The following is a 25,682-nucleotide window of genomic DNA, read 5'->3' as shown; positions in this document are numbered from 1 at the left end:
ATCACCCAGTTCTCACATTGCTGGGAAGGGTTTATCCTGAAAGCTGAAACGGCAAACCCATCTGAAATAAATGGAAAAGCAGCCGTCTCTGTTCTTTTACCCTACCCCAGGCTCTTCAATCCCACCGTGGGCAGCGGGAGATGTAAACTCACCCGCTACTGCAGCAGCAAGACTTGGTTTGCCTGTAATGAGGAAAGTCTAATAGTCGCACCCAACCAAAACATGAGAGCCGCTGTTAGCTCCCGATCTAATTATACACTGACATAATTTGGCTGGACTTGGCGTTCACTAAAGAGACATCCAAGAAAATGATTTCACTCTATTATGCAGCGCTGGCCACGTTAATCCAGGGGAAATTCCTGGAGGAGATTAAAACATTCGTAATTCATTTTAGATGCTTTGTGAGCTCCTACCCTCAATGAGCAGAGGCTAATCCAATACTCCAATGCCTGAATTTTGGAGGCACCTGTCTTTCCTTATATCAAAGGCAATAATTTGCCCCACCTGAAAAGGAGTCTGTGATCGGTTGCCATTGCAGCAAAGAGCTCCCAGCGCATCTCCCCTGCCGGGTCTCCCCATTGTCCCCGCGATGGCACAGGGATGCTATATTTAAGACTCCAGGATGGGCACTCAAACATGGGGAACATTCTTTTGGGGAGAGTCACTCTTAGTGTCATCACCAGGGGGAAGGAAACGCTCCTTTGTCCTTTCTCTTTCACGAGGACAGGCTCTCACTGTAGGCTTCACAGGGTGAGTTGGGCTTATCTAAATAAACTACTGTTTATAGCCGGATTTTATAAGATCTTCATAGCGGCATTAGTTACATTGTGTGAGCGCTTTATTTGAATTGCACTTCAGAGACAGACTGCGCTTCATGATTGTTTCTGCTTTAAAGTATCATTACTGCTTTTCCAGTGTTGTTCTTGTGAAAATACTGCTTTACTTCATGTTTTCTCACAAGACTCTATTCTGGTTTACTGGTCTGCTTAGAAAAAAAAAAAACCTTATACTTGGATTGAAAAGCATAGATTTTAGCAGATCAGAACTCTGTATCTTTACAATAAACACCGGATTATAAAGCACGGAAAACTTTCCAAGAAAAATTTAAAAACATTATATAGCAAAACTTAATCTGGATCAGTAACTATTCAGGAAAATGGAAACAAAGGTCTGATAGCCAGTAGTCATTCTGCAGCTAAACAGTCCTGAAGTGAGTAGTATTCTATGAAATTACAAAGATATTCTTTCCATAAAAGTATTTTTTATTTTCTCTTTCTTCTATTTGCCACATTTCTCTATTTCTTCTGAAGCTAACATCTACTGAGGAAATATTATTGTGATAATTCTGTATTTTCATTTGCATTTTGGGGTATTTTGCATTTACCAAGACAACTCTGCTTTTCCTTACAACTGTGTTTTTCTATGGACTCTTTTTAACAAATCTGTTCATATTAACAGAAAATTGTATTATTAGTAAAACCTGAGGGGTTTGTATTCTTTATCATTTTAGGATTAGAAAACAGTAAAACTAAAATGCAGGTGCAAAATTTGCCAAGGGAAAATTTGAATGATGGAACATGAGCTGGGGAAAGATTTACAAGTATGTTTGAACAAATATTATTCAGCAACAATTACACTTCCAAAGCTGTTTTTACAAAGTAATCTAAGCTCTTAGAAATTCAAACTCTCAACAGTTTAAGGGCTGTGCTGTACGTTTCTGAATCAGTTGCAGGATAGAATGAGCTAAAGAGGGATGCACTGTTCAAGTTTACTTTTGTTTAATGCCCACTCGTCAGTGCCTAAAGCAGCACGGTGTTAATTATCAGAGAGGCTGCAGCACCAGCCTCGCTCTTGAGCAGTTAATGCAGGAGATGGGGGGGACCCCAGAGCTGGAGTTTGCTCCCGTGTTTCACCTGCAGGAGTGGGATCCCTCTGGGAAGGCTCCTCTGGGCACCCTGGGGAAAATCCTGTTTCCTCCATGATTTATGAAGCTTTTTTGAAGGCCAAGGAAGAAACAGCGGATCTCTCAAGAGACCGGATAAAACATTATCCTCCTAAAGTATTGAACTGTAACTGTTCCTGTCAGCAGCCCAGATACACACGTGGGAATACAGGCTGAACAAGTGCTCAGTTTCGGCAACGGCAACTGGAACTGGTCAGTTCCAGAAAATCCACTGGGATTTTCCAACTATCCCGGACACTGAGCCATTCCTGCCCAGCAGCCAGTGTGTTCGGTTCAGCAGCGCTGCCTCATCCAACCCCCGGCACATCCAGGCAGGAGAACTTGGTGCGATCACAACCTGGGTGGGAGGTCACAGGCTGTTTGGCATCAGAGCTACCCCTGCAATACAGTTTCCAGACCAAAAATCTGCTTGTTTTCTAAACTTTTCCTCTATATCTCACTATCTGATGTTCCATACCTTATTTTGTCCCTAATGTCCCCCGATCTCTCTTTTCACGATGCTCCTCATTTGTCTGCAGGCTATATTGGGGGTCTGATCTCATGGAACTCCCTGGAAGAATATCCTCCAGATTTAGAGCATAAGATCAGTCCTAGGAAAATAAATCTACCCATAAAATGCTGCCAACCTATTGCTGCTTCAGTTACTGTTGTGTTACAGCTTCAGCTGCCTTTAAAGACTTCTGAGTTTCTTCATCTGATTCCATTTTTCACAGAAGCATCACAAAACAAAGCCCTTTCACAGTGTGAACACCAGAATACAGTATTATATGAAATTTATTTCACAGCCCTTGAATGCCAAAGCAAAGCAAGGACTTAATAACTTAAAGAGATTCTGTTAAGGTGTCTTATTTGAAAGCCACTTGATGTTTTCTTCTATTCCAGCAAGAAAGTTCATTTTTGACTTCCCAGCATGGGAACCCGAACCTTGTTCCACCTCCGAGAGGAGGAGCAGAAGGAGGAGAGGCAGCACAGCTTGCAGATGAGCTCCACAACTAGGAAGAAAAAGTTCAAAACCAGGTAAGCCACAGAATTAGGAACAGGCCGAGCAAATCAGGTCCAGATGGGACTTTCTGCACTTGGTACTGAGCATTCCCAGATTTGTTAAATTTTGAGTTTATGGAATTATGGAACTTTGGATTCTTTTACATGCGTCTGCCTCTGGAAGTGAGGAAGAAGAGACTTTCAGCCTTTCTGAGCTATCGATAGCAGCTGCCCTTGCCTTGACCTCCGAAATACCACAGTAAGTCAGAACTCACTGTAACTCAAATACAACCGTTGTATGTAACATCGCCTTTGTATACAGGGGTCACAGCTCATTTCAACTCATTTTGTTGGAAGCAAAAAGAGCAGGTTCAATCAACAGGTTCCTCCTGTCAAACAAAAACCACCAGACCTCAACTAAAATGCAGGAAATGAAATTGTATCACCTTAGTACCCGTGATAATGAGTAATATTGCCCTGCTCACAAGAGAAACCAGATTTCATACGAATAAATGGAAAATACAGTCAAATTAATACATTAATGGTAACAGATGGAACTTCCTCTCCTTGCAAGGAAATCTCGGCAAAGATCCTGCTCTCTATCCATCTGCGATGACTGAACCTCAGTCACTAGCAACATCTCTCCTCCCTTTAATCCTCCTCCCAGTTCCCTGCCGGGATTAAAAGTGGTCAAATAGTGGGTCCCCTTCTTGCGCCATTAAAATACTCTCTCTCATGGTAGTAATGCTGGGCCCTGTGAGGCATAACTGCCTGACATTCATACCCATAGTGCATGCAAGCTTAACACTTGATCTGATTTAACCAAAAGCATGTGCTTTAAAGCAACTACAAAAAAGATCGAAACAAAATCAAAAGCATTATCCTAACTTCTGCTGGCTTTTTTCACCCTTTGTTGCAGGGATTACAAGACAAGAAGAGAAGCTGCCATCCTGGAGCTGGAACAGAGGGGGCAAAAGAGAGTTCGGTTTGGGAATGAGATGGAAAAGCTGGAAAAGGAGGTTATTAGGAACTGCAGGCTGCTGCGTGTGAGAGCCGACCGCAAGGCCCTTCGCAGAAAGGTCAGACCAGACATCTCCATTGGTAGAAAAAACACCAACAGGGTTAAAATTGTCAAGACTAACCAGCATTCTGGAGAGGATACTGAACCTAATCAGGTGTTAGGACAACCTCAAAACCACTAGAAATAAGGACAAGGCCTTACATTCCTGCCCTGAAGCATTATCATGTGTCCCTTTTGTAAAAGGATTTGTGTAATTAGAACATAACCCCTTTCTACTGCCTTTATTTAGTCTCTCCTTGTCACAGGCTGTGGAAAAGGCACGTGTGGAGAAGGAATACATGGAGCTGCGGTCGGGGCGAGCACCTATGTTCTGGATCCCGCTCAGAGTACACGCGGTCTGGGAGCGGATGGAAGTGACGCTGGCGTGTACGGTCCTGGCGTCCCCACTGCCGCACGTTACCTGGTACGTGGGGTGACAGCGGCAACTCGTGCTGCCCACGCGGTTAACAGTCTGCTCGCGTTTCGGGAAGCAACCAGAGGGAAAACATCTGCGTCCTCCTAGAAAGAAGGAAGGGAGAGCTTCAGAAATCACAGAAAACACTTTCAATTCTCCAGTTCCACTGTTACAACCAGTAAAGGCATTAAATATAGAGCGGGCTGTGGAGGCAGCGGACAGTCTTGCGGGGCTCTCCGGTGACAGGACTGACATTCACGTAGCCTTCCCTGGCTGCTGTCCTTCCTGCAGGTAAACTCGGGATTGAAGTCTCAGAAACCAGAATCCGTTGCCAGCACTAAATCCCTGCACACGTACACACCACCCAGGCCTGGCTACCTTGGACGCCATGCAAGTTTTAGCATTAAACTGCTCTCGCTTCTACAATTTGTAAAATACAAAGCAACTCTTTCATTCACTCGGCTTTGCGCATCTACCAAACCACAGGAGAGGAAGCGTTACATACTGGGCCTGGCTGCAGCATTCACCATTAATACAAAGGGACAGAAATAAATGAAAGATCACCTCAAAAAACAATTTGCAAAGGGTACTCTGATCAGTTTGTTAAAGTGATTGACCATTCCTCCCATGGAAGGTTTGAAGTATGCAAACATTTGGATTACTAATGACTTTGTAGGCAGCTAAATCACTGCTGACAGAGCCCCTGATGTCCCGTGTCCTTCCAGAACAACCTCTTTGAATTATGCAAAGAGAATACGAACCTCCTCCAGATCCCAGCAAAAGACATCTGCTCCAAGTCCCTCACACAGCCTGCAAAGCAGGGAGCGCAAACTGAGGACGGAGCAACAAACCATCGCTGAGCTGCCGCAGGCAGCCTGCACCGAACCCACGCGGCGGGAGGGGATCGGGGTCAGCTCTGGCCATTGCAGAGACCTGGAGAACAGGGAATTGCGTCTGCTCCTCTGTTCTGTTGTCCCTCTGTTGTGTTTGACACGGTTAATTTTAAAATAAAGTGTTAATTTTACCAGGCGATTTCTCCGCCCTTTCCTAAGCAGCTTCTTTCCTTTGTGTTCATTAGGTATAAAAATGGAGTCCGTATTGACCCTCGCCTAGCCCCGGCAGGAAAATACAGGATAAAAAACAAGTTTGGGATGCTGACCTTGCACATCAGCAGGTAACGTATGTGCTCTTGTCCGAGTTGTTTTTTCAGTTGAATAAGACCTGTTCGGAAACTCAGTTTGTGTATGCCAGACAAAAAAGAGAATTCTTCTGGAATCAGACCCTGCTTGACTTCAGTGTGTTGTGTCTGAGCCAAACCTTTGCTGTTAGGAAGCAATTTCAACAGCAGTTCATGAGGTTTAAAAATTCTTTTTAAAAAATTACAGCCTTACTTATTACTTACTTATTTTTGCTGTTGAATTTGTCATGTGAGGTTTGAGCAATAACTGAAACCTAAAAAGAAGGGGAAATTGTCTTTTTCCAGATGCTCCATGGAAGATTCTGCTGAATACAGTGTGGAAGTGAAGAATCAATACGGGGAGGCTTACTCATTTGCTACAGTGCTTGTCAGGAGTAAGTAGTCCTTTGGTTTTAAACTTTCAAATTCTTTAGATTCTTCAAAATATTTTCAATGCTATACATTATATCATAGGAACATACAAGCACCCTGGGAAAACAGAGAAAGACGTGAGCATTCTGTTAATAGGAGGGGAGAATTTCAGTTATTACTGAGGGGAAAGCACAACTGGGTAAAATAATCCTTCATTACCACTAACTAATATGTACATGGCTGATACAACGGCTTCTCTTTCTCCTTTACTTCTAGACTCAGGCAAAATCCTTCCAATTCCATAGGGACACAGCTGCCCTTGCACTGTGCTGAAATTGTACTACATTTAGGTGCTTATTTCTTCTGGACTGATATGAAACAGTCATACAGTTAAATACACAACTGACTTAGAGTCTGCTGCATTTCTAAAGATAAAAAAGAAATGGGTTAACAAGTACTGTGGCTTTCCAGGGGATCTCCCAGTGCAATATTGCACAGAATACAAGATTTCTCTCTCAGTCGGTAACTACCAAGAGCAAATACAAGACTTTCTTCTTTGGATCTGTGCTGTTCTTAAAATAACTGGTGCAGACTCCATAGATACACATTCTGCACAAGCCAAATCCAGACATATGGTGAAGGAACTTAAAAAGGCACTTAAAAAGGGAAATTATATGAAGCTTTAAGAAATAGGCAGCACAGTCCCAAAGGATCATAGTCTAGCTGTTCACAGTTCATATATAGACACACATATATAAATAACAATTTTGTCATAAAAAGCCTGAACAGAATAGACCTACAGAACTGTAGACAACTAAATGCTTCAGTGGGGCTGGTAGAGTCAGGGAGTAATTCCAATGGTAGCGGATGAGCAGGAAGGGAACAGCTTTGCTTTGTACATCTTACTGGCCACGAAGAGATGGGTTTCTTTGACTGACTGAATGGCAAAGCCACCTTGAACTGTTTTTTCAGAGAGAGGGGTCTTCTTTGGTCTAGGTAGTATATTTATTGTTAGTGCTTTAATATATTCTTGGCTCTGTCACGGGTTATGTTATTACCATCCTTATTCATTGCGTGCCATATTTTGATCACATCTGAATATTGTTTGGGGATACATATGCACAGAGAAGAATGTGGCTGCAGAATTGTAACAGACATGTACTGTTTATGATATCTTTCAGATCCTTCAATTAAAAAATGGCAAAATTCAGCATATCTGGAAATGTGCAGCACACCCTTACCAATTCTAAAGTGACATGTATAATAGCCCAGAAAACCTTCACTTGCAAGCCTTGCCAGATTCCTAAATTCCCTTTACCCTAAAGCAGAAATACAGAAAAAGTTACCAGCTGTGCAAGGCTTCTCTTCTACAAAGGTTCTTATGGTATGTCCAGAACTCAGGAGCTGGGCCCTTGCCATAAAGCAGAAGCAGCTGCCTGAAAAAAAAATCCATGGCAATAATCACATACTCCTCCCAATTGCCATCAGAATCTCTAAGATCAGAGCAGGCAGGATGAGCGAACAAGAGCTGTGGTTTATCACAGAAAACCTTGGATGGGACTGCTCTCTTCACCTCTAAGTGCCCGATTAAACTGTGCTTCATCAGGCCTAATTAGCACTTTAAACGGCTTGCTAACATTGTTCCTTGTGGCGGGTGAGAGGCTCACAGTGTTCCTTCTCCCTTGACCCTGCCTAATGCCATCCCAGTAACATGATTCTTCCTTTTGCTATTTGCTTTTAACATTCTGAAAATAGAGACTACACCAAGGCCTTAATCCTGCCTTCACTGGAAACATTCCTGTCCCCCGGGCAGGCGATGGCATCTCCTCTCCCGGCCCCGCGCTGTCTGGAACGCCTGCGATGCCCCAGCAGGGCCTGTGATCCACGGTTCCTGCACCAGAATTCACATTCACACTCCCCAAGACATCACCAAGGGACCTGGGATGAGGCTTTGCCTCTTGTGCTTTCCTATTTCTTTCGCTCCATCCTCATGTCTGCTTATGAATGAGCTCTGCTACTGCCAAGCTTCATTCCTTACAAAAATCAGCGCTATTTTATGTGCATTTCTTGCAGCTTATAAATATAAGAAAATATCTCGATTTCATCCTACGTAAGTGCATCAGTTCTTAGGTTCCAGCTCCAAATCATGTCATTTTGTGCGGTGATGCCAGCAGCAATCCAGCGTCAGGTGAAGCACTTGGAAGGTTCACATTAAAAGCTGCTTTGAGGGAAAAACACAGTTTGCTGAGCATCGTTGTATGTTTTTGAGGGGAAGATAAACACTGGCATGAGATTTGCTGAATGTATTTTCTTCTTGTCCTATAGAATATTACGGGAAGGAGTCAGGATTTGATTCAGAAATATACAGAAGTAAGTAAATTCTTGTTATCATTATTTCTTTTATAGCCTGAAGCAACTTGATTCTTTTTTTCTGAGCTGTAGCTTTTCCTATTAGTCTGACTGCACGTGAAAAGTGCGAAGCTCAGCTACCACTCTAAACATATGATAATAAAAATGCTACAAGGAGGAACACTCTGGGAAGTGTTTATCACACAGACTTTTACTCTTTTTTCATAGGATCCCTTAAGGCCAGAGAGGCAGATTTTGCTTTTCCACTGAAGCCTTTATTTTCAAGAGAAAAGGAGCCTTTCACCCTCTCCTGTTACTTCTCTTCTGATTTACTTGAACACCAACGAGACATTACCTGGTTCAGAGATGGTTTGTATGCAACAGATAAGTTTCTACACATATACCTATATACCATTTGAATTCATAGCTGTGATCTAATGTTCACAGAAGAGAATTAGAATTCAGGATCCTCGAGCTGCTCTTGTCTCTTCTCAAGCTACGGATATTATTAGTTAATTTGTATGTTTTCCTCATTTGTAAGAGGATGACGCCGCTAAAATGTTTTGGAGGAAATGACTTAGTTCTGAGTTCCTTTACTGCTCCTCCTGCTTCCCAGGTGAGTTGCTGCAGAGCTCTGAATGTCGGGAACTGAAGTACCAAGACCAGGAGGCTTCTCTGACGGTGTCATGCGCTTACAAAGAAGACGAGGGATTCTACACCATCCGCGTCCCCTCGCTGGATGGATATAAAGAGCAGACCACTTATGTGTTTATTAGAGGTATACGCAGGATTCTGTCTTACTTAGAACAAAAGCTGCTTTCCTAATACTTTGGCCTAAAGAAACTCCCAACTTCGTTCACAAGAAAACGTCTCCCAATTCTGTGAATGGATACGATTATCAAAATGTCCAAATCTCATTTTCAGTGGTGATTTAGGTAGTAGAAAATACAACTTGTATTACTGGGAAGTAGGCCCTTACACACTGAAAATGAAGCTATTGAGTGAAAATTTTGGTACAGAGAAGAAAAAAAAACCAAACCACTTGGTGTTTCTCTAGATGCCGCAACAGAAACAGCTGGTGCACCTGGAGCCCCACTCAACGTGAAATGCCACGATGTGAATAAAGACTGTTTGATGCTGTCTTGGGTAGCACCCAGTGACAACGGAGGCAGCCCCATCTGGGGATACTACATTGAAAGGTCTGTATGTTAACCATCTTCGAGCAAAAAAACCTCATTATTGTGTTGTGGAAAAACCACGAAGAGACTCCACGGGCTGCGTTTCATTTCAGGTGTGTTGCTGGGTCCGAGGATTGGGTCCCATGCAATGAGAAGCCCGTAAAAACCTGCAGATACCCCGTCGTGGGCCTTGCTGAAGGACAGACGTACCAGTTCCGAGTAAAAGCTGTCAATAAAAATGGCATCAGTCACCCTTCAAAAACCAGTGATCCCGTTACGACATATGATCCCAGCAAGGACAAGAGAGTGACAGGTTTGTACTAAAACCAGGAAAATGTGCTCCTTAAGCACAATGTGAGGCTGCAGGTAAAACTGAACGCAGTTTGTCCAGGTTCTCCTCATTTGCACAAATATCATCGCAACACACTGCCATGCTCTGCCTTTGCTGAACCGCCTTAATGTGATTCTGGACAGAAAGAGATCAAAATACCAGTTATGACATTTCATTGTATGTGTAATGAAATGTATACAATTATCCATATAACAAAATGCCACAGTCGCGGGCTCTTTTTTGACAAGCATCTTCCCTTGGTGGATAACATTGCCCTGTTTGACATTACAGTTATTCCATACGACGAAGGCAGGACGATAGAAATTTTCAAGGATGACCTGGAAGGTAAGTTTGAATTTATACTGAGTCATTCCCTCATAGAGAAATGACTGTCATACAACAGTGAGATCTGTAATAATGTGACTCCGGACAAAACACACTTGGGAAAATATATGGTGAAACATCACGGTAAGCTCCATAAGGACCAGAATCTATCCTAAACAGCACAGCCTTTTACAATAATTTTGGTTTGCCTGCATGTTCGCAAAGGGTTTAAGTCTCCTCCTTTATATTGAAGAATCTTGCTTTATAGTGGGAAAACATATTCCATTTTAAAACAACTTTTTTTCCTGCCACGTTACAGCTCTAACAGCCTATTCTGACTTCCCATAGGACATATTAAAATTCCCTTGCCACCCACCAATGTTCATGCAAGTGAGGTCAGAGAAGATTACGTGGCTTTGGCCTGGGATGAACCAGATCCAAGAGGCAGAGAGCCACTGCATTATTATGTGGAAAAGGTAAGAAAACAGTATCACATAGAAGGGAAATTGCAGAACAGAATAATTGATTTCTCAGCTGGTCTATAGCACAGCCGAGGCTGTTCGCCGTGTCGGTAACTGGAGAACTACAGCCCCAAAAACGGCTCGTTCAGCCCCTCTCCAGCTCCTCAGTTCACCTGAGCTATGATCCTGACTCTGGACACCCACTCAAGCGGTAACGATTAACAAAGAATAAACAAGTAAAATTTACACCATGGAACAGGAGAAGAGTTTTAGCAGGAAGACCCTCCCTCCTCTATGCACCCTTAAGTGTGGAAAAGCTGTGAAGAACCGCACAATCGTTCACTTTCCTGTTCCCCACTAATCATTTTGCTGGTTAATTAGTATCTTCTACCAATCTCCTTTCACACATACTCCATTCCCACCTGCTGGACCATTTCTGCTGCAAAGGGACCCTCTGTTGCCAAGGAAGAAAAGCTTGGGTATATCAGCAAGAAATACATCATTTACATTTTCAGTTTGCTTTTTGCTTGTTTGGATTTTTTAAAAAAAACTACTTTCCTGTAAAGACCAGCCTTGTTATTGCTCAGGAGGGTTTTAAGCTTGAGTTACAACATGACTTGTAAATCATCACCTTTTTCGTTACAGACGGTTGTAGGCAGCAACTCCTGGCAAATGGTTAATCTGGATACGCCAGCTAATTCCCCAAGATTTGCACTCTTTGATCTCGTTAAAGGAAAATCGTACTGCTTCCGTGTGCGATCTGTTAACAAGTATGGAATCAGCGAGCCATCCCTGCCCAGTGAGCCTGTAACTGCTGGAGCAACACTGGGTAATTATTTCATTAATATGCCCTACGCTAATGATATGGAAAAGGAAATGTACTATGAAAGTAACGTGTGGGTTTCCCCGTCCCCCCTTTCCTTTAAACTTCATGGTATATGATTACACAGCAGTTGCTTTGATGTCAGGAAATCTCTTAAAGCCTTAAATCCTTATTTAATTACTTTGCAGTTGGTCAGTGCAGTGTAAATCTAGCCGAGCAACGATGGGGGAATTAAATTTAATAAAATAAGAAACAGTTGAAGCCTGTATTTAATCCAAGCATGCATCCAGCACCGTGGAAGAGAGAGGTTACCCAGACCAGTGCTGGAAGGAACGGTACAACTGCTGAAGCCGCCTGTTTCTGGGGGTTTCACACAGAACAGCAGATTTGTTCTGTTTTCTTCCCAGACTGAGCTGACAACACTAAGAGATGCAAAAGCTCATGTCCATGTTTCCATTATGCAGAGAGATGAGCACTACTTCTTTTTTTTTTTTTTTTTTTTAATATTCTCCTGTATTAAAGCTGCACTTATGTCCTTTTTTCTCAAGAGTGAAGCGGGTTCCATTTCATAATGGAGTTACATGAGAGTTACTATATGGGTCTCGTTTCTCCCCCTGCTTCAGAGAAGGTTCAGTAGGTATTACTCTGCAGAAGTCAATGGGCTGTAAGGGAGAGAAAGATGAGATATGGCAAACCCCCAAAATACAGGCTGCAGACTGGGACCATGTCCGTGGTGTTTTGCCATGAACAAAGGTGAATGGAAAAAGCGAATAAATCTAACAGGCCAACTCATTTATAATATTTTCTTCTTCACAAATTTTAAACCTCCCTAATTTTCTCTGTTTTTTCTTTTCTCAGCTACTCTGCCTCCACCATCTCAGGTTTTAGCTTTCAGAGACACCAAGACATCTGTTGTTTTGCAATGGGATAAGTTAAAGGATGGTCTGGAGCCTCTTGGCTACTACATCTATTGTCGGGAGACAGGGACAGAAGAATGGGAAACTGTCAATAACAAGCCCGTGACATGTAACGAGTGAGTTCAGCTCTTACACTCGCTGAGAGAAGACAGGGTGCCAACGTAGATTCTTCTGTTCATGGCTGGAGTCGTATTTCAGATAAAAAAAGAACTTCACAGCACACTCGGGTTGGCACGCACACCAACACCACAGCCTCTTGTAGAATTACGTGTTGCTCAGACTCTCGGGTTTGCATCCCAAGCCGGACTGACAGCAAAGTCTGGCTGTATCTCAGAGATTCTGGCTCTGCAGAAGGTACCAGCAGAACCACGTTCCCTTTTTTCGGTCGCTTTCCAGTACAGTAAATTGGTGTCACTCACGCATATGATTTAGAAAACCTCTCTAGCTGTGGGGGTCACATGTCAAGCAGAAAAAGTCCATTAAAAAGCCCTATTTATTCTACCGACAAGGCCAGCCCGCGGTGTGACACCTCTCTATCTGATCTGGACCTACTGGATGATTTATTGGTGGCCATTTTATGTGACACAGTACACTTTAATTTGCAATGGCAAATAATAATTTTGTAAGTAACAATGCCTTATTAAAATGTATTGCTGTCTGTTCAAAAGCCTGTTTACCTGTACTTTGAACAGTCAAACACGAGGTTATTAATTTGCTCTCCTAGATTTACTGTTCCTGGGCTGCAGCCTGGAAAAGAATATGTCTTTTGTGTGAAATCTGTCGGTGAGGCAGGACTAAGTGAGAACTCACCAGAAACAGACCCCATCGTTGTAAGGCCAGCTATTGGTAAGTAGTAACCTATACACACACATACACACACAAATTAAATCCCTTAAAAATGTATCTATCCCGTACAGCTGTTACTACAGGTAGTGGTAACAACGTTGAGCAGACAAGCAAAGCAAAGCAACAGGGAACTGATTTTCTCGTACCCTGCAGCTTCCGTCATCAATTGTACTTGTCAAAGGTGGACAGAGTTCATTAGGATTTTGGCTTAGCAGTGTGTTACATTTTCAGTATTTATTTAGTGCTGGTACAAGCGACCATTTTAAGCACTCGATTATGCTGGTATCTTGAAATCAGCATTGCAAATTTCTCCAGGGCAATTACTAAGTCCTCCCAACTACATTAGCCAGCATCTAATCCTCCATCGTCTCCATTTCATCGGCGCACTGCTTCTGTCCTTTCTATCAGACAAATCGTAAAGTAACATGCAAGAAACATCCTGAGACACATCCATGACTCTTCCTGTGACTTCCAAATGAGAATCTGGTCATTTTCAAACACTATTAAACTACAAAAGTGGTATTAGGGGGCCTTAACACAAATCAAATCACATCTGGTGTGAGCAAACATATTTCCTCGGCCCAGTTTATCCTGTACCTACACCTCTCACCAGATCCCACACCTGCACTGAACAATAAATACCGTGTTTTCTCTCTCCTTTTGCTGCGCAGCGTGTCCATCGGCACCGCACGGGTTCGTCCTTCTCAGCTGCGGGAAGACTGACATGACCATCGGCTGGAAACCCCCGAAGCGCAAGGGAGGAGCAAAGATTCTGGGTTATTTCCTCGATCAGCACGATCCATCGGAACCAGATTGGCATGAAGTCAATACTCAGCCAATTCCTCAGCGCGTTTACACGGTACTCAGTTCAGATATTATACCGTCATTCTTTAACTGTAGCTATAGCAGGGTTGAGCTGTTTCTCCTCTACTTTCCCTCATCCCAAACTCTCTTCCCACCCTCACAAGACCAGGACCACGCAGGGCTGTACTATTAATAATTATCTGTTTGCATTTCTGAATGCAAAGGTCAGCAATCTGGAGGAAGGTCACCTGTACGAATTCCGGGCCTGTGCCATGAACATGGCTGGTGTCGGGGAAGTATCTGAACCCAGCGACTTGTTCAAATGTGAGGAATGGACAATGCCAGAACCAGGTATCTCTCACATAAAAACAGCCAGGAAAATACAACCAGGTATACTAGTTATCTGCTCGCTCGTCTGCGAATCCGAGAGACTTCTGAATACTATCGGTCTCTATAAGGGTGGCTGCCAATATAGAAAAGCACATGAACTCTTCTAGGGAAGCTTGATTCAGACGTAGTCTATTATTCCTGCATTGCACAGATATAGCACCCAGGTATTTTTAGTATTTCCAGACAATGAAGAACCTGTATTGAATATCCCAACGTCTTTGTACATTACACCAAAGCCAATAACATTAAACCGGCTGATGCACACTTCTTCCTAAACCCACCTCTACAGTTAATGAGCATAGAAAGCATCTCCTAGGGACCCGCTATTCGCTTGTTACCTGAAAACTCGCTGTTTTCTGATCTCAAAGTTGCATTTTTTAACATCGCTGTTTGACAGCCGACCCTTCTCTGACCAGGCCCCCCTTACGACGTGAGGTGCAGTGAAGTGCGAGACTCGTCCCTGCAGCTGCGCTGGGAAGCACCACGGTACACGGGAGCCGGTCCCGTTACGGGGTATTACATAGAAATGTGTGAAGAAGGCTCAGAGGAATGGAAACAAATAAATCAGCAGCCCATAGCCACCACCCACATGAAGGTCTGTATATGCACCTGGTATCCAAGTGTTGCTTCTCATTCAGTCTGATGTTAATTAATTCATTGTTTCCTGCAGGTTTCGGGTCTGGAGACAGGGAAATGCTACGTTTTCCGAGCAAAAGCACTGAACAAGGCTGGAACTGGACCTCCCTCGCTGCCCTCGGATCCCGTGGTGGCTAAAACCAAACCCGGTACGAAATTAAAAGTGATGGGATTGTGCAAGTCGGTAAATACCGAGATGATTCTGGTAAAAAAATGCTTTACAAAACATCAGCTGCACATTTCATAGCAAGCAAGAACCTCAGTCAAAATAAAGATGAGCAAAGCAAACTGCCAAATGAATTTACTCCAGCTGTACACTCTGGCTCTTTTTTTCTTTTTCAATTATTTTTTGAGTTCGATGCCCAGAAGCTAAGCCCTGATCTGTTTTGGTAAGGAATGTTTTGCGGATTGTTTTTTTCAATCATACAGGCACAAATGAAATTGAACTTGGGGTCGACGAAGAGGGTTTCATTTATATGGCTTTCGAAGCTCCTGAAAAGAATGATTCCTCTGAATTTATCTGGTCAAAGGACTACGAAGGACCACCAGATGCTGACAGAGTTCAGATTGAAGAGAAAGGCAATAAGTGAGTCGATAATGTACACTGAGAAAATTAATAGTGGACTGTCAAATAAAGAACACAATAACCACTGAGAAAAACGTGAAGCCAAATGTTTCCGTCTCCTTTCGACATGCAGCTAAAATACATGTACACTACTGAACTTCTGCAAATCTGTCCCTGATTCTCAGCTCTGATGTCTGTGAAATGGGACATTCAGTGCAGGTTTCAGGTCACAAAAGGGAAGCATTTGCCATCACAATGCTAATGTTTTGCTTTGCTCCTCAGTGTCATACATAAATGACGATAAGTACTAGATTTGATATCCCAGGTGTATCAAATATATTGCATTCTGTTACAGAAAGCATATTTTTTGAGGAAAATATAATTTTTATTATTATTTTTCTTTCTAAGATCTAAGCTTATACTGAAAGACCCATCAGAAAAGGATTTGGGTATATATTCAGTGGAGGTCACGGATGTAGATGACGATATCTCTGCCAGCTGCACTTTAACAAAAGAAGGTAAAAACTAATAACTGACAAGAAGTAAAATCTAATGTGCTATAATTCTCTAATGTTAGATGTTTAAAGGAAGGTTCCTTGTAGAGGAATAGTAAGTGATAATGATCGTGGCATCATTAGGAAGATGTTTCCCATTTGTTGAAGGCTCAAGGGCAGTTTCTTTTACAGTCCCCTAAGGAAAGATTCCATTCTCCAGGAAGGTCATTTTTTCCATTACAGTTCAGATTTCACACACAGCTACATCACAGTGATTTAAAACTTCTTTAACTTGTTTCTTGAATTGATACGACCAACATTTTATTCAGCCATAACTCAAAATTATCTCCACAACCTTTCCTAGTCCTCCCCGCTGCTGAATGTTTTGTACTTATCTTCTTCTTCACATAAATAAAGCTCCTTAACAAATTAAATGAAATTAATACAATTAGTTTGTTTTGGCCTAGCTAACTAATCTAAATGACTTGTTATTCTTGGCATTTCAGATCTGGACAAGTTATTGAAACGTAGCCACGAAATCAGGAACCCATGTAAGTTAAACCAGTGAGAAGCCGCAGCCGCCCGTCTGGACTCCGAAAGGAGGACCCTGACGTAACCCTGCGGTTTGCCTGTGAACCCCCCTCCATGGTTTTCTCTGTTTTGCAGTGATCAAGCTGATATCTGGCTGGAACGTTGACATTCTGGAGAAAGGAGAAGTGCGGCTGTGGCTAGAGGTTGAGAAGCTGTCACCAAACGCAGAGCTGCATTTAATCTTCAACGACAAGGAGCTGACAAGTACTCCAGTACGTTCTGGTTTGGTTTGAATTCTGATTTACTTTCCCTCTGCTGAACAGGGAGATGGAACAAATGGGTACGTTCCCGTTTTTCTGAAGTCCCATCACATATTTTGATGTGTGTTTGTGGAAGACTCTTGGCCTCGGTTTTCCGTACATAAACAGAAGGCCAAACCAATTCTCAAGTCCTAGTACCGAGGCAGGCTGTTAGTTCAAGCCACCGTTAGTTCAAGCCTGTGCAATATTCCCCTGTGCCATGGCCAGCAAAACCCTCAGTGGTGACACTCAGAGAATGTTCCCTCCTTATGCAGCTTCCCTGTTCTCCACCTGCCCCGAGAGGCTCCAATGACAATCTCACCGCAGCAGAGACCTCCCTTTTCTAAGGGAATTTTCTGACAACAAACCTCAGCCACGTGTAATTCATCTGATACTAGAAACGCACGTGCGCAGGACCGAGAGCTTTCTCTTGGATGAACAAACCCGATTCATTTAAATGGATGCTAAAGCTATAAGCTTTCCACCCTGTCTCTGAACTAAATGCAGATAAATCTCATGAAGTCTAAGAGCAGATGAAAGTCATTTATTTCTCAGACTGAAGCACTGGAAATAAAACTGCATCACGTGTTGCAGTGCACTCCAACCTTCTGATACATTAAAAAAATGTTATAGCCTCTTCCTTGTCTTCCCCTATCAAGTTAATATTATAACATTTTAAAAGTATTTGGAATGACAGGACCAGAGGGGAGAACAGTTGAGAATGAAGAACAAGATCACTCATTGGCCTGTCAGTTAAATGCAGTGGAGTGATGCCAAGACAACAAAAAGAACAGATAGAACTAAGGGAGAGGACGAGGGCAAAGAATTTCAGAGCTGTTGGGGTTTTTCAAAGCAACATGTAGCAAACTTATCGAAGGCTTCATCTGTTGTAAGAACTGTCTTTTCCACACTGGAGAACTGACACAGTTATGCACGATTACAAAGTGTTTGTCAAGCTCTTTGTAATTATAATATTTGCTTAGAGCAAACAAGGCAGTAAGGTATAATGACGGTATTTATGGTTCGGCATCCGGCAGGTTTCAGGGTGTAGGTATAAAAGGTTCAGTCGTGCTTGCACGATCTCAAGAGAGTGGCAATATTACTCCTCACTGCCCAAGTATGCAATTACATGCCACGGATGGGTAATGAAGCGGCACAGTTCCATTATACTAGAAATCATAGAGATTCTGGTAAGCTGCAAAGTCTAGAATATCCAACAAGAAAGAACGTTTTGTGTTATGTGGTTTTAACAGAAACTTCGTCCCAGAGAAAAGTTCTTTTGTAAGCAATTCTACTGTACCTACGTACATAAACAAATAACAGATGAACCCCAGAATATAGAATATCAGAGTGCACTGGCTTCATTAGTGAGTCCCGTAAGATGAGGGCAGTATGTAAGGATTCATACAGAAGAGGACCATAACGTCTGAGTGTTGCAGAAGATGCTGTGCCAGGATCTGGCCTTGAAACTGTTCCGCTGTGGAAAAAACTATTCAGTTTCTCATATTCGCTTTGTTTTACACAGACGCATAAAATAAACTTTGTCAAAGGAAAAGGTCTCGTGGAACTGATAATCCAGAATTTCTGCGATGACGATAAAGGGACATACACAGCCCAGCTGCAAGATGGAAAAGCTAAAAATCAATTCACCCTCGTTCTTGCGGATGAATGTAAGTGGAAATTCAGGATCAAATATAGACCGCCATGCTCAGTGGAAAGTTTTCTAGGCACTTCAGGCTCCAAAGTATTTCCGACAGTTATAATGGCACACTGGGAATGGGGAGAACAAATATTTATTCTATCACACATTTAAAGTCCAGAACTCATGGAAGAAATTATCTGAATTTCTCTTTAACACAAATTGAAGCTTTTGGTCTTATAAATAGGGTCCTTGATTATAAAAATGGTCTAAGGCAAAAGATCCAGTGGAATGCTTAGTTATTTTTTTCTAATGTTTTACATATTATCTTGCTATGGCAAACTGTCTGTGCCTTGGCAGTAAACTGTATAACACATATGATTACATGTAGTCATTTATCTCAGGACACGATAAGGTTGAAAATTCAGTGTATTTAACAGCTAGATAATTGCATTAAACTGAATGCAATAAAGAAACCAGTGTCAACTATACCTAGGACAAATCCAAGTAACAGAGCTGAACACGAAACATAGAAGGTCCTTGTATATGCTAGTACAGAGCGCCTTTTTTAATCAATTAAAAATATAAAGCAGCAAGAGTCTCATTCAAATACTTCCCCATACAGGGTCTATCTCTATTTTCAGTTCTTGCAAACACTTTTCTTTCAAGTGATGTTCTAAGGCTTCCGAACGTTCTGAATGGAAAGCGTGTATAAATGTCAAGTCTACTTTACACCCTTTACAACCAGTGGAGAGGAACAGGCACTTTACAGAGATTCAGCACACGCTGAATTCAGAATATAGAATCAGTTTGATGAATTGTGCTCTGAAAGTGCCCATTTTTCTTTACTGACAATGAAGGAAGTAGAAATTACTAAAATTACATGTGGATGTCTACAACTGAGGTAAATTTTATGCTCTCTGATTTCTTCAGTGTTTCTTACTTTTCAAACATTTTAATTTCAGCATTTCTAGCCTAACTTTTTGCATGGTCAAAATTCCTGTTTCATTTCCTAAATGCGTAGTGGTCAAGTCTTCAAAGACCCTCTTGTTTTAATGAAAATAAATGTCGGGTTCTGAGCAACCAGTATAATGAAAGAATGATGATACTAACCTGTTCAGGGTTCTTAGTAGGTACCAGAGGTAACTGATGCACTAGAGATGTCGTACAAACAAGTATCACAGCTCTAACGATAACCCTTTCTGTGATCAGTAATTTCTGAAGTGTTACACTGAGAAATAGCCGGGGACTTTTTTGACTTTGACCATTGCTGTTCTCACAGGTTTTGCTAAAGTTGCAGAGGAGGCTGCTGCAAAACGGAGAGAATGGAAGAAAAAGCAGGGTAAGATCAGCAGAAAGTTTAGGACTCGCCACAATGATGCCGAGAGGATGGCAAATCCGGAGCAAAGCTGTTGCACTGCTGGGAGTCAGCACTAGATGGAGTCATTTCCACAGGTAACACTTGAGAGCTGTGGCAACACTTTGCAAAAGACATTTCTTTTCTTTTATAGGTCCGCATTTCATAGAGAATTTGAAATGGAAGGTTACTGAGAACTGTGAAGTGCTCCTTACCTGCAAGGTACACACAGCCATGGGATGCAGCTGCACAGTCCGAGTTCTTCTAGCATTAAATTTTAGATGTAAATTTTAAGGGAAGGGTATGAACAGTGCTCAGCCAGATGCTTATTTGCAGACCAATGAAAGTTAAGAGCCAGTATATCTTGGAGAGACATTTTAATAAAGAAAGAAGCTTCTAAGATTCTGCAGCAATTCTCTAACGCAACCTAGGCATTCAGAAATAAAATGCATTTGGAACCCTGATTTCTAAATGTTGACTTTCAACAGGCAACAAACCTGAGAAAGGACACCAGCTTCCAATGGTTCTTCAATAAGAAAGCCCGAGCAGGTGGTGTGTTTGATCCACAGACTGGGATAGGAACACTTTGTATTAAAAAGGTGAAAAACATAAGACAACTCAGAGGCTTTGGTGATCACACGAAAATGCAAAAAAATACAGGTTGATCTTATTAATATTCCATGTATGTTTTGGGTAGCACTCACTAAATAAGAGATATTGAACAGACACTGAAAAAAGTGCAAAAAAGAAATCATTTAACATTGTAGTCAGATACAACGAATTAGAAGATGTTTTTAACAGTGAGTGGCTGTTAAAAGCTCTAACGTGCTGGGTGGCTTTTTGGGTTTTCTGATAAGGACTGGTTGCCTATTCTGGAGATGAACTTTAGTTACAAAAAAAAATTGTTGTTACTGAGCCCATTACAGAAGTAACAGAAGTAACTGAACGGAATTTTATGGCTTGACCTACAGAGAAGGCCAGACAAGCAGATGAGTAATGCCCCTTGACATGTGAAATTTCTGTTGGGCAGGGGATGCGTGTGTTTGGTTTCATGTTGTTTTTAAATAAATATTGCATATGTACATATGTATTTGATAGATAACCAAAGCGGATGAGGGCCAATACAAAGCAGTTGTTTCAGATGACCGAGGCGAGGACTACACCCAACTTGATCTCACAAAGGGAGGTAAGAGAACCTTGTATCAGGTAATAATACATATTCATATCCCTGCCTAGGACGCATTTTGGATTTAAAAACAAATTTAATACCTCTCTGCCACATTGTTAACTACCATAGGACCTACATGCTTTTACAGCAATTAAAACCCATGTACAAAGTTACTGGTCAATTCTAGGCTGAATTACAACAGAATAGTTGTTAAAGACAACATCAAGTGGAAAAACAATTACATGTCACTACAGATTCCTATTTCACTTTTCAGTGTTCTGAATACACTCTGGAAATTAGAAAATAAATGTGCAGTTCTGACGTCCTAATGTCATTTACATATGTAGTCATTTATCAAGCTACAACTGCATCATAAATTCTGCCAAGCACCAGAGTTAAAAGCTCAGTAATGTTTCAGTCACTTCAACTCAGGATCAATCTGAAGATTCTACTTCCCAAGATTAAATCCTACCCTGACATCTGGAACCTGTCATTTAAACCTGACACAGAAATCTGCTTTCCATGAGGCAGTCTGTTGCACACATTGAGTGCTAAGATAGAAGCATCTAAATTTAGTAAGAAATGCCCAGCATCTAAAAATAAGTGAGTCAGCGGCAAAAACTCCACTTCCAGTAAGCTTTGCAATAGAAAAAGACAAAGATTAACTACTAGATATAAAACATCCTAAATATGAGGAAATTAAGTGGGTAGATCAGATGTGATTTGCTAAATATTGTATTTATAGACACTTAAATCTTTATGTCTTGGCAGCCTTTGAAGACCTTCTGAAGGAGCTCTGTCGGATCAGTGGTATGTCATTGTCCCCTCCTCGGATGCTGTAATAACGAAAGGGATAAGTGGGCGCCCTGAGCAGAGCAAACTGCTTACAAGCTGTCCCTGGGTTTGGATCAAGAGGTCGATATTTACCATCCCAAGTACGATACCACCCATTTACTGTTCCTTTCATGTTAGAAGCACCTTCAAACTGTCAAGGATGGTCAGTAAATAAACCCAGGGACATAAAACCCTCCACACTTACAAACCAACTCTGTGACCTTTACGTGCCAGCAGCCTGCTGCTTGGCACAGCACTTGCTGTGGGAATTTGGGCAAGTTTTACTATTTCTGTCCACAAGACGTGTATTCCAGACCCAAGTCTCTACAAGAGATGCTGACATTTTTCTCCCGGCTGCTGGCTAAAAGATCCATGGTCTCAAGGACGTAAAATACCATCCAGCTGTCAACTAGCCACATTCTCCAGAACGAAACGTTACTACGTCGCTTAGGATTTTGTTTGTGTAATATGTAAAATTCTGCATTCTTGAACGTCCTCCTCAATTTCAGTCTTTTAATTACACCATTAGCTCTTTCTGCTACACCTCTGAAAATTCAGCCTACTGAAGAAGGCATCAAAATCTACACGGATGTGAAGTACTACTCAGACTACATGAAAACAACCTGGTATCACAAGTAAGTTCCCAGAAGACGTTTGCGAGGCTTCTGGAGTACTTGTAATTGTTTATCATCAAAATTAAACATGTTGGGCCTGAGCCCGTAGCTTTTTAAGGCAATGGTAGGTTTGTCTGAGTAAGGGCTGAAAAACTCAATCCACTCTGCATCCAGAAACATGCCTAGGAATTCCAAAATAAGCATTAATGTTATTTTTAACTTGGCACTGCAAAATATTTACAAGTCATCATCTTTACTAGAATAATAATGATACATTAAAAGTACTACTCAGTTACAGCCACCTTGGTTACAGACAGGAAAAGGTTTTTTCAAATTCTTTATTTCTACTACTTTGTACTTCCCTAAACCACCCTACTACTCCACTCCGAGTAACAAATATTGTCAAACATTATAAAATTATTTCCAAGCACTAGCTAAATTAGCCTCATAATGTCTTCATAAAACAGAGAAATGGTGGTTTATTAGATACCATGTTCACACGTATATAAGGAGGCCAACTTTTAATAACATTCAAGGGCTAACTGCTTACAAATATTAAACATCTAAATCCTATTTAATCACCTAAATAAGATCTAAGAGGTCTTTTGTGGAGTTTGTAGAGCTTTGGCGTCCTGCCTGAAAGCACAGCCAGATGCCCCGTGAGACTTTCAGAAGTGACTGAGCGCACAACTCTCCAGGAAATCAACAGCGAGGTCCTGACTCCCACTGGTTATTTCTAACCAGCATAGGTCTAAAAAAAGTTAGCACTCTAATTTACACGGCTCTGCTAAATACTATTGAAATTGTATCATTTGTTTACTTAGGGAGAAAAAACTGGAAAGCCGTGACCGACTGAAAGCTGGAAGCACGATGAATCAGATCTGGCTTCACATCCTGAACCCAACAGATGCAGATAAGGGAAAATACACCCTGGATTTATTTGACGGGAACAAGTCTTACAAACTGTCAACTGACTTGTCTGGACAAGGTAAGCTGAGTCACACAATTATGTCAGAGGTATGAGAGGTACCTGAGCTGCTTTCCAAGATTAAATCTACTAAGTCAAACAAAATAAATGGCAACTTTCCCTAAAACAATTCCATTCCTTGCAGCCTTTGAAGATGCCCTGGCTGACCACAGAAGGCTAAAGTAAGTTCCTGCCTAAATATTTTTACAGCTAAATCTATTTGAGTGTCACCTGCTGTATTGAGAATACAACGCCTAATAAATAAAACCACTATAATTTTCTCTCTCTCACTTTCAGGGAAGCAGCAGTAGCAGAAAAGTGTAAGTAAACTGATTTCCTTCCTTCTGCAAAACACAGCCAAGCGGTGCACTGGTAAGTAAAACTGAGAGGTCATGTTTGTTCATTCCCAGGTCGTGCCAGGGTTGTTCAAGGTCTGCCAGATGTTGCCACCATCATGGAGGACAAGGTAACGTTGAGTAACTGTTTGTGTAACTGGCCCTTGCACAGACATAGAAGAATAATTGATGGGGAGAAAACCACTTGTTTTCACCTCCCAGATGTTCCCAGGAGCTTTTCTGAGCTACTGCAGTTGCCCAAGGTGTGAAGTGGCTCCCTCCACGATACCTGGATCGGCCACTGTACTGGTGGTGCTTCCAAACCCACACGTGCTGCTGCACAGAGGTGCTCTCTGCGGGACAGAACCTCTCATTTTGCAGGGCACGGATGTTACTGCTTCCTAGGTCTAGCCAGATCCTTTCTGTTGTCATCCCAATTCTTAGGATTCGACTAAGGCCTTCAAGTGCTGGACCTGATTTTCCCATCATATAAACTTGCTGCTTACACTTCTGAGTCACGTTGCCCTTTACTGGTACACAGGCAGAATAAAAATCCTGTAAAGTAATTGCAAATTCACCATGTGCCTATTTAACTGTCACTTCACAGCGTAGCTATAAAAGGACAGTAACACAAGTATGAGTCAGGCCCAGTGAATTCAGTTACGTTAATCGTGCTTATACTGGAGGATATCAGGAAAAGGAGTGGACGGTCCTGGAATCTCCCCTACTGAAAATCTAAGACAATTTCCAAAGTGGTTTATTACCAACGTTGTAAAAGTGACCCCAAAGTCATTAACGTAAGAACTTTCTAGTTCCATAGCAGCTGCAAGCAACAGCGATAAAATTTAATTAAGGCCCACCATTTGCTTGGAGCCACGAACTAGACAACCAATTCAATGGCATTGTAAAGTAGCAACTTTTCAAATAATCACTTTGAATAACAATCACCTTTCAGGAATCACTCTCACTTCGTAAAACAGAGACATGAGAGAAAAATGTTGGTTGCTTGCTGAATACAACAGAGTCAATTAGTTCATATCAGATTGGAACAAAGAGGTTATAGATAAGCAACCCCTGTGGATTTTTACTGATGTTGATTTCTATTTTTCTTAATTTCTCATCAACTGAATTTCGTTGCTCATTTATATCTTCATAATCCATTTCTGCTATCTGTTTTACAACAGACCCTGTGTTTAACTTGCTGTGTCTCTGGAGAACCTTACCCAGAAATCACTTGGTTCAAAAACGAGAAAGTTATCGTCTTTAAAGATCGCTACAAAATGGATGTGAAGGGGACAGTTGTCACAATTACCATAGAGAAAGTCTGCAACGAAGACACAGGAAAATACAGCATCTATGTAAAGAACAAGTACGGTTCTGAAACAGGGCAGGTCACTATCAGTGTCTATAAGCACGGAGAGATACCAACAGGAATGGAAGAGCAAGTCCCAGGTGGGATGACAATGAAAAAGCCTAAATGAATTAGTCAAGTATGTTGCATTGAATTTCAAAGGAATTTCACTCCTTCGGATTCCTTTCAGTGTCTCTGCCCTAAAATCCAGGCTCATGTCTCTATTTTTTTCTGGTAATATTTTAGTATTTTTATTTTGGTAGTTGTTAGAAAACAATTCCCTTGTGTGTGCACAGGTGCGTGTGTACACATGCACCTTCACCTTACAGAGAAACTCTTTCCTAGTGAATCTGTGTGGGAAATACCAGAGGATTCACATATGAGAACCGGGCTTCCAGTGGAGTTTTTCTGTAGTAAATCACTATATATTACTGATTATCTAGTAGCTGACACATGCGCTTTTGTGTGTATTATTAAACTTATACCCTTGGTGACACCTCA

General features: G+C 41.8%; 1 protein-coding gene across 1 annotated transcript; it reads left to right on the top strand.

Moving 5' to 3' along the window:
* The first annotated feature begins 611 nt into the window (after nucleotides 1–611).
* On the top strand, nucleotides 612–25,682 carry MYOM3 (myomesin 3). The gene is made up of 37 exons (XM_065650497.1): nucleotides 612–750; nucleotides 2,846–2,980; nucleotides 3,129–3,203; nucleotides 3,864–4,023; nucleotides 4,271–4,428; nucleotides 5,498–5,593; nucleotides 5,903–5,991; nucleotides 8,294–8,338; nucleotides 8,546–8,686; nucleotides 8,934–9,095; nucleotides 9,375–9,516; nucleotides 9,609–9,808; nucleotides 10,118–10,171; nucleotides 10,499–10,626; nucleotides 11,257–11,440; nucleotides 12,293–12,467; nucleotides 13,076–13,197; nucleotides 13,869–14,056; nucleotides 14,226–14,352; nucleotides 14,808–14,986; nucleotides 15,062–15,176; nucleotides 15,457–15,613; nucleotides 16,001–16,110; nucleotides 16,593–16,637; nucleotides 16,753–16,889; nucleotides 18,442–18,586; nucleotides 19,838–19,897; nucleotides 20,067–20,134; nucleotides 20,401–20,511; nucleotides 21,011–21,098; nucleotides 21,852–21,890; nucleotides 22,444–22,549; nucleotides 23,353–23,516; nucleotides 23,641–23,677; nucleotides 23,793–23,815; nucleotides 23,906–23,961; nucleotides 25,015–25,682. The coding sequence occupies exons 2-37, from the start codon at nucleotides 2,874–2,876 to the stop codon at nucleotides 25,309–25,311; spliced, it is 4,290 nt and encodes a 1,429-aa protein (XP_065506569.1). The 5' UTR covers nucleotides 612–750; nucleotides 2,846–2,873; the 3' UTR covers nucleotides 25,312–25,682.

The sequence above is a fragment of the Caloenas nicobarica genome, chromosome 23, assembly GCF_036013445.1.
Source record: "Caloenas nicobarica isolate bCalNic1 chromosome 23, bCalNic1.hap1, whole genome shotgun sequence".
Taxonomy (NCBI): Eukaryota; Metazoa; Chordata; class Aves; order Columbiformes; family Columbidae; genus Caloenas; species Caloenas nicobarica.
This window is presented reverse-complemented; position numbering and strand designations above follow the sequence as displayed.